The sequence below is a fragment of the Solanum pennellii genome, chromosome 6, assembly GCF_001406875.1.
Source record: "Solanum pennellii chromosome 6, SPENNV200".
Lineage (NCBI taxonomy): Eukaryota > Viridiplantae > Streptophyta > Magnoliopsida > Solanales > Solanaceae > Solanum > Solanum pennellii.
In genome coordinates, this window is record NC_028642.1 from 40,326,129 (window position 1) to 40,335,932 (window position 9,804).

The 9,804-nt window shown below is 30.8% G+C and overlaps 1 protein-coding gene across 4 annotated transcripts in view; it reads left to right on the plus strand.

Moving 5' to 3' along the window:
- Positions 1–7,041: 7,041 nt before the first annotated feature.
- LOC107023183 (potassium transporter 2) overlaps positions 7,042–9,804 on the plus strand; it is an 8,384-nt gene continuing 5,621 nt past the window's right edge. The window contains exons 1-5 of one of the 4 annotated variants that reach the window (XM_015223787.2): positions 7,042–7,294; positions 7,561–7,684; positions 7,845–8,076; positions 8,149–8,394; positions 8,476–8,529. In XM_015223787.2, coding sequence (XP_015079273.1) covers positions 7,646–7,684; positions 7,845–8,076; positions 8,149–8,394; positions 8,476–8,529 — 571 coding nt within the window. In that variant the 5' untranslated portion in view covers positions 7,042–7,294; positions 7,561–7,645. Of the gene's footprint in view, positions 7,450–7,560; positions 7,685–7,844; positions 8,077–8,148; positions 8,395–8,475; positions 8,530–9,804 lie in introns of all 4 variants that reach the window. The other 3 variants (XM_015223788.2, XM_015223789.1, XM_015223791.2) reach the window with 3 other exon arrangements.

Here is a 9,804-nt window from a genome sequence, read left to right on the forward strand (position 1 = left end):
AGTTCAGAGAGTCGATTTCAGTACCCAAATTTCAGAAGTCTAAGTCTTTTGGAACGAGACCCCCTCGACGGCCCGTCGTGCCCATGACGGTCCGTCGTGGGTTCCGTCGACTCACACAGTTTTTCCAGAAATTAAATCTGCTGCTCAAAACGACTAAACAGGTCGTTACACAATCATTATGCATATTCAAGTATTTCATCTATTTCCAGACTGAAACAAGTCTTACTGCATCCAACACTAGAGAATACATCTCCATTTAATAATGTCAGGATTTTTGCGAAAACTCTTTATGCCCCGAGGCACAAACTGTACTTTATATCTTACAGTTATACTTTCGCACAATGATTCATTTGTACCCCACTGACATATATTTTTTGATCTATGAACTATAAGTTCAAAAACGTCACTTTTCTAAGTGAAAGAAAATATACTTGAATAGTGCATTTTATTTGGGTAATCATTTATCTGTCCACACTATATGACAAATTTGAATTTAAGATTCTCGTAACCTTTTATAGCGTTGAGTGCTACTTCATATCAAATATACCTTCGACGGTCATTTTGATATCGATTCAAGTATGACATAACTTATCGAGATCTCTTCAAATTTCCATCATTTTCAGGTACCTAAACCTTTGCCAAGGTTTTATGAAATGTTATTTCATAGTACTCTTTAAAAGAACTTGCCTCATTAGCAATGACCATTTTGATTATTTGCTCCTCTCCTTTCTCAAGGAGTTTTACAATTGATATCGATGGCGTACCATAGACTCTGTCCTTCATGGACTATTTATTGGAGCATTTGCAGCTTAATTAAAATATTGGGTCGGCAAATACATCTGACAAATTACTTTCAACATTTTGAAAATGAATTATCTCTTGAACTTCAAGTTCACATTTTTTTTAAACGAGGATCTAGATAATTCACCCACACATAATTTTCAGCTGCTACACATATCTCCCCTAATGTTAGAAAATCTAACATTCATCCTCAATCTTATTTGGGGATCCATCTTGGTGCGTGGCGGAGCAATAAAACCATATGTGCGCACATCAAATTTTTACATGGAAACTATTTGGTTCTTAACCCTGAACCAATTGTGTTGGGAGAAGCTTGTTGGCTTGATGCATACATGTTAAATAAACTCATCTCGTACAAAATTTCATTTGAGAGATTTGTTCTCATATTCTAGCTATAATTAGAGGCATACAATTTCTACTATACCAACCAACATTATCAACACGACTTTATAGTTTGAAACTGTGATCTTAATTTAATAATTTGAGAAAACGACCTTACAAAAATCAATTTGTAAGTTGATACAAACGCACATGTGACCATAGCATAGATGCATCTACATAATAGTAAACGGTCCACATGGCAGGTGAACGGGCCCATATTCATCTTTTTATATGTTCCAAATAATTTCAGGGGATACAATCCCACCCTTAGCTGGTACAATAATTATTTTATCACGAGAACAAGCTACAAAAGAGAATTCTTGAAGAATCTTTTATTTCTTCAATAGCCACATGAATTCTCAATTTCTTTTGCATCACATTTGAATTGGAATGGCTAACCGATTGTGCCAACTGATGTTTATTCTAGTAAACTTCTAGTTTACTTTTGCATGTGATTCCATCAACATGCCCATGTTTGTATACAACAAACAAGAGGGAAAAAATGGTAATCATATACATAAATATTTACAAACCACTTTTGTTGTAGTAATTTGAAGATATTAAATCTTCCCATAATTTATAGTCTCAATATAATATTTTTCTTTTCAATTTTTCTGAAACTTAGAAGTTTCTTTGTAGACTCACTACAACCTCAATATTATGAACATTTCCATCCCTTCGGACAGTAACAAGTTAGTCCTTTCGGAACTCTCAACTAATTTTGGGTACTGCCACAAATTTCACAACGTCATTACTATGGTGGCCATCTCCTTCAAGGAGAAAATAATAACAATAATAATAATTATAATAATAATAATAATTATTATTATTATTATTATTATTATTAATAATAATAATAATAATAATAATAATTATTATTATTATTATTATTATTATTATTATCATGGTTAAATTATCACATGCAAACTTATTTCTTGATAATCAATGATTTTTTTTTGGTCAGTCACAACCTTTATAGGAAAGAATTATTTTTCTTTTTTTTGTCAATAGTTCATAATTTAACATATCACTATATTTGTGTAGTACTTAAAATATATGACTAAATGATCATTTATGTCAAAAGATTTTTTTTCAATATCTCAAACCTCCCGTAGAGGTGGGATGTGACATTTATCCAACAATTCATAGACATGTTCTTATCTATAAGAACACAAGTCACATTTTTTTTTAGAAATGGACCATAACCATTTGAACATGCTCCATAAGTTTTTATTAGTAACTCTTTGTCAGACTTTCACATTTATCAAATTTATGTGACTCACCTCAACATCACTTTAAGAGATCAAACTTACTAAATGTACTATAACTTTGTATACTTTTATTTGATGGAGGATTTACAAAATTTTTCAAATTTGGGTTGCACCAACAACAATGTGCCCAATAACTTCTCATACTACTTTGATGGATAAAAATTACCTTCACATTTGAAGGACCATCTTAAGAACCCATAATGTTCTTCCTTTTCATTACCACAATGATGACCATAAACATTTACCACATCCATATTCATATATTCAACTACTTGTCATTTTTCAGACATATTATACACTATTACCATATTCACATAAGAGAATGAAGCAAATTAATTGGGTAAATTTCATGACATGCATTCAGTCAAAAGTATACAACTTTATGCTAGTCATCATCATATCATCATTATAGTGCATTAGTACTTAAATCCGATGTCTTACCCATATAAAGACGTATTTGGTCATAAACCGATGGGACTTGACCCAACTTCTTATTATCTTGGTGCACCGAGACTTTACCTCGATGTCTTACCCACTTGGTGCAGTGAAACCTGAATTCACCGTCTTACCCTCAATCAATGTCTCATTAGCCAAATACATTATCAAAAATAAATAAATATTAAATAACATAAATATAATCTGAATTTGACTTAAAACTGAATAAAAATGAACAAAACTATTAATTAGAACAACATGTTGAAACCATATAGAAGTCCCAATTTAAAATAAATTAAAACATTTTAACAGTCCCTCTCAATATTGTTATGAAGATTATCATAATTTACTCACCACTTTCAAATAACCACAAAACAAAATTATTAGTACAAATAACATATAGAATATGAAGTATACCTTGCATGAAAGATTACTAGGATAATAATTAATAAAAAATCAAGAAATATCTGTCATTGATTCTTGACGGAGAATGAGCAACTGATGCTGATAACATATTGTAAAACTAAAGCAAAATAAGACAAGGAATATAAAAGATAAAGCAATAGAAATAGGGAGACAAAAGATGAGAATATTTCTTATTCTTCAAAGTATTTATCCAATCTTCAATTCACTACAATGTGAACCCTTATACCTCTTTTTATAGTGTAACATAGAGACATACAAAAGGTTAGTTATAAACATGACATTAAACATGAATATAAAGAAGGAGGTTATGGAGGTGAAAAATTATAAGAATAATTATCATAAAGGTGGAGGTTATCTTCATATTGGAGGGAAGTAATGTAGTAATTTCTTGATGTAGTGGATTATCTTCGTAATGAAGGGAAGTAATGTAATAACCTTTTGGTGTAGAGGACATCCGAAATATATTATTTTATAACAAAATAAGCATTTTTGGCTTATTAAAAACTTTATCAAAGAAACTACTTGTTTTTTAGACAATTCTATTCTAATTTTAATTTCATCAATTAACGGAAATAAACAAAAATTAATTCCATTATATAAAACGTAAAATAAATTTATCAATTTGAGAGTAAGAATAATGTAAAAATAGACTCGACAAATTTTGTCGAAATGTAATGAGGGGGGGGGGGGGCATGAATATTACTTGGTCACGCGTGATTTTGAATTTTAGACATGAACCAACAAACATTATTACTTAGTATTTCACATTCACAATAATATTTTTCTCAAATTCACTTGAATTCATATTTTTTTACTTTAAATTACATGTAGTATCATATGTTTATTTTATTTTTTTTGCTTAAAATTTTTTATGTAAGATTAATTAATTTGAGAAAAAAAGGATACTAGTTTTTAAGTAATTATAATATTAATTCTTCCTTGATTATATATTTCGTCGTCTCATTGAGATTATGACAATTAACATGGACCCATATTTATTATGTTTACATTTACTTTTTTCATCTCTTTTCGATATTTTCATCTTCTTATTGTTAATATTTTGAAGTCAACCCCTTTACATTATGCAAATTGTTATAAATTCATTGAATTATGGATTGTCTATTTGATTACTTCAAGAATTATGATGAATTTATGTATGTACAATTTCAAGGTGATATGAATCTTGGTGGATAACTATGTATCTACTAATTGGACATTTATGATGGTGACCTTTGAGATGATATCTTTACTCTATAAATAGAATTACTATTCACTTTTTGTAAAACACACTTGAATAAGAAGAAAGTCTTCTCTTATATCTACTTCTCTTATCTTCTTTCTTTATATTTATATTATTCTGAGCTTAGACTTTATAACATAAATTTATTAATTTTTTTTTTTTTGGTGTTCTCTTCAAATTTTGAACACCACAAGAAGTCAACACTATTCAATATCATATATAATTATTAAATTTATTACAATATTATTTTGATCACATTATAATAATTCTTAAATTCTTGTGTCAATTTATATATATAGCCCTAACTTTTTATTATATTTTTTCATGAAGCACTCTTACTTCATAAGATTTGCTTATATACTATATCTTCTTCGTATCTTATTTGTAATATTATATTGAGTAAATTATCATTGTTTAACTTACCTAGGTCAATTAAAAAAAAGGATATTTCTATGAAATGTGGCCTCGATAAGCAAAAAGGATCTGTTCCTGGCAGGGGCGGCTCTAATGCTTGGCCACTGAGGCCATTGCCTTCGGCTTCAAAAAATTGAAGTCTCCAAACTTTTTTAGATTATTATTATTAATAATTTATATAAATAAAATTTTTATTTTATATTTTCTTATTATTATTTATTTTAATATATTTTTTTACCAATTAAGTTTATAAATTCTTATTATCTTTTCAGCCATAATTTTATCTTGAGCTTAACTCATAAAATTTTAATTGAATTGAACAGATTAGCTATAGTTGGTCTCATCTTTTACCCATATCTAGCCAAAACAATACATGTGTTTGATCAATCACGAGTTTCATTAGACAACGAGCCTACATGTAGGACTATGTAAATAATTCACTATCAAATTAATTAATTTGTAGAAAGAATATTTCTCAATCCTAGTATATTGCATTATATTTTATGATATTTATCATAAATTATTACAGATATTTATAAACAAAATCCCGACACAATGACTGAAACCTCAACTTCAGCAACAGCAAAAGCACAAGAGTCCGAGAAAGTTAATTAATAGAAACAATAACAGACAAAAAGAGAGTTTCGTATAAAAAAATAAAATAAAATATTATAGTTGAAAATATACAAGAGTAAGTCTCATAGCGGTAAATATAAGAATTCAAACAATACAAAAGAATCACAAATTGACAGTTAATAACGGCAAAGCAGAAAAATAACGTAAATGAATTTGGCCTTACCGCTTTATATCTCCGCAAAATAAGGATAAAATTTAAATATATACTGTCTACTCTTTTATATTCATTTAGTAAAATTTCACCGAATATACACTTTGACGTGAAGTAGCAATGTTTAGTAGAATATATGTCTCACGTTGATTGTTGCAAAATATTAAGAAAAACAAGTATACACTGGTACAGTATTATATTTTTCAGTTGTATGAATAGTTTAAGAGTAAAGTATTCATGCTTAATTCTCGGAACAATGTTCATTTTGTGCATCATCACCACATTCTCAGATTTTCATCATTTCCTTTGTTTATGTAAAAGTCACAATATTCTCAAGTCTCACTTGTCGGCTACCCCAATAAACTTAACGGCTGTTTTTAGCATTTTTATTGTCTGAAACAAAATACACTGTATATGATATTTTTGGTTCTATCGAAAAAGCAGTGATAAAATGATTCTTCAGTGGACGTGTAGATCTAGTTTTTGTGGGAGAAGTCCAAGAAGATAAAAGGGTCAGAATATGGATACCTACTGCTGCAGTAGGTTAGGTTTGGCTATGCAGCTGAACTGAGAATGCATTTATTAGGAAAGACTATTCATTCCTAAATTTTGTTACATTTGATTTGATTAGAGTAAAGTTGGATTTTTAATTTAATTTAATTATAATAGAAATAAGGGTGAAAAGCCCAATAATACGGAAAAGGGAGTAGCTTGATATGTGAAAAGATAGATAGATAGATAAGCGTTGGAATCGTGAACAAAATGGAATTGAGGGGGTCCATGTTCTCATCACGTGCTCCTGCCTCTCCTCACATACATAATTACCTTTTCTTTTGTTTTTCGATAGAGCTCGACTATTTTAAATTCGTATTAAGTATAAGTTTACAAAATAAATTTAAAATCTCAAGTTATTAGATACTTTTTTCATTTCAAAAATAATGTTTTTATTTGTTTTTTAAAAAATGTCCTCTCTTCTCTTTTGGTAATATTTTAACTTTTCACGTGACATATTTAAGATCACAAAATTAAAGAATATTTTGATACATTTAACATAATTTTAATTTAAAATTACAAATATTTTTTTCTTTTCTTAAATTCCGTTTTAAGTCAAATTTCTTTTTTGAAACGGAAGGGTATATAGTTTTGTTGTTTTCGAGCCTCACTTCACCATCTACCCTTTCTATTCCTCTGCTTTTGAGCTAAAAATCATTTTTTGGTAGTGAAAGTATCTCTACTCTACTCTTTATCTTGTTAAAGAAATACTATTACCAATTTTTTTTGAAATATTAGTGTTTTGATATATCACTGTGAGTAGTACTATTATCTTGGTGACCTGTAAATTTTGTAGATATATATAGTAAGTATTTGAGTAGAGTAGGGACTACCTACTTCTGGTCCTTACAATCGCCTTAATTTACGTGGGGCTCAATTTTGGTGTGATTGATTTGATAATGTAACTGCCGTTGATTCATGTAATCTCACACTTATACGTTTACTTCTTCCTCCAACTCTGCTAATCTAACCATTTGTTGCACAAGAGTAAGTTCTTTGCTTTCCTTTTTATACTTTGTTATTAACGAAACAAAGAAAGCTTATGAGTTTTCATGGAGGTTTTACTTTTCTTGTCCTGCATTCTGCACAATTCTGTTCTGCTGCCAGTAAGTGGTCAAGTGGGTTAAATTAAAAAAAAGGGGGTTTGTTTCATGCCTTTATTCTTTTGTTTTTATTTAGGGATTGATAGTGGTGATTTGTGTTAGTGTTAATTAAGTGTCTCATCATTTTTGTGGATCTCTCTTTTCTTGCAGGTTTATCATAAATTGTACTTCAAGTAAGTGTATATTATCTCTTTGTTAGTATCCAGCAAATTAGTACTACAAGCCTTTGCGGATAATGGATATCGATTATGGCAAGTGTTGGGACACTTCAAAGGTGTGTATATTTGGTTGTTCTTCAATCTGCTAAAATTTCATAACAATTGGACCATATTGTAGATTGTATTATATTGCTGAATTAGTTATAATTTTTCTCCCTTTTTTTTGCACATCTAACTTACACCTATTTTCCCCTTTATGTTTCTTTATTATTATAGAAGTCTTGGAAGAGTACACTGATTCTGGCTTATCAGAGTCTTGGGGTAGTGTATGGTGATCTCAGTATTTCCCCTCTCTATGTCTACAAGAGCACATTTGCAGAAGACATTCATCATTCCGAGACTAATGAAGAGATTTTTGGCGTTCTCTCTTTCGTTTTTTGGACTTTAACTCTAGTTCCTCTATTCAAATATGTCTTTATCGTGCTTCGAGCTGATGACAATGGAGAAGGTATGTACTACAAGTCACAAAGATAAGCTTGGTATATGGTTTTTAAATTGACTTACATGGATTCGGCTGCAGGTGGTACTTTTGCGCTCTATTCCTTAATATGCAGGCATGCCAAAGTTAGCCTTCTACCTAACAGACAAGTTGCTGATGAAGCTCTTTCTACCTACAAACTTGAGCACCCTCCTGAGATGAAGAACAGCTCAAAGTTGAAGTTGCTTCTTGAGAAGCACAAGTCCTTACACACTGCTCTGCTGATTTTGGTGCTTCTTGGCACTTGTATGGTGATTGGAGATGGGCTACTTACTCCAGCCATTTCCGGTATGGTAGGCTGTTTTGCATCAAATTCATCTTCTCTAGAATTATGGTAGATGCTGACATGGAATCTTCTTCCAACTGCAGTATTCTCTGCGGTCTCTGGTCTTGAGTTATCGATGTCTCGGGAGCATCATCAATGTAAGCTGCTTTGTCTACAACGAAACTACTTCCTGAAAACTGAAACGTGTTGTTCTTGTAGCCCGCCATTTTGTTATCAATTACACTTTAGAAGTTGCATCAAAGAAATTAAAGTAATTTAATTAGTATGTCTTGTTCCTATCTTTTACTACTTTTTTGTAATATCCTTGTCTTGGTACAAAATCAAAGTATGGAGCGATTGATTGTGTTACAGAAATATAAAGCAAAACTGTGAGACAATCCAGTGTGTCTATGCTTAATTAATTTATCTGTTCAAACTTCAGTGTCAATGAGCATTTCAGTGATCATGGATAAGGGTATCTGTCTTCCTCTCTGTTCATCTTCTCATTACCCATTTCTAACCTTCTCAGCCTTAATAACCAATTTGGCCGAGAAAACTTCCACCGTTGTCAATGCACAGACCTTGCAATTGTACTGCCTGTTAATAGTAGAGGACTCACTGTTATTCTATTACAATCTGGTGGCTGGTTACAGGCAGAGAGCATACGGTAGAGAGAGAGAAGAAAATCTTAAAAATTATTCTTTGTATGGCTACAACTTAATCACTATGTACTATCTACATGGAAAAGGGAAAGATATAATTGCTGTAATAGTTGGGCACTCACTTGTGTGGAGTATTTACCTTTCTTTTCAAGCTCAAACTCACTTCTGGGATAACAATCACTCTGTCAAATTTAGGTTCTGCTTCTGACCAGTTAAAGAATCTCATAATACCATTTAACACAAAAAGAAGAGCCAAAAGAAAAATGTATCTCTTTGGAGTGATTGTGTCAGAAATGTTGTCACTTCCAAAAGGTATTATGACCAATGTCAACATATCTTTCAACTGAAATAATATCTTTGGCAAAAAAACCTTGTAGTTACCACAATTTTTCTCACTGGTCAAAGTTACCAGTGTCATTGTTTCTTTTAACTGAAAGGAAAATGTTGTTTTTCTATAGGACTTTCCTCTTAAATTGTACAAGGTAATGTATTATGTATCTGATAAGTCAAGTGCTTTTTCCAACTTTCTGGTGACAACAGCTGGGAAAAATCCATCTCTTTCCATCTCTAAGTTCGCTAAACTTGCTTCCTTCTTTCGCTTAGGCACTTACCTATTTATGTATGGTATTTTATCAAAACAAGATATTAGAGCAAACAAGAAATGAACTTCATCTCCACGACTTTAATACAGAGCGATGAGTTGAAACAAGAAGTTCACCTGGACTGAAATGGTATTAGATCTAAAGAAAAGAACAGTTTTTTTTTTTTTTT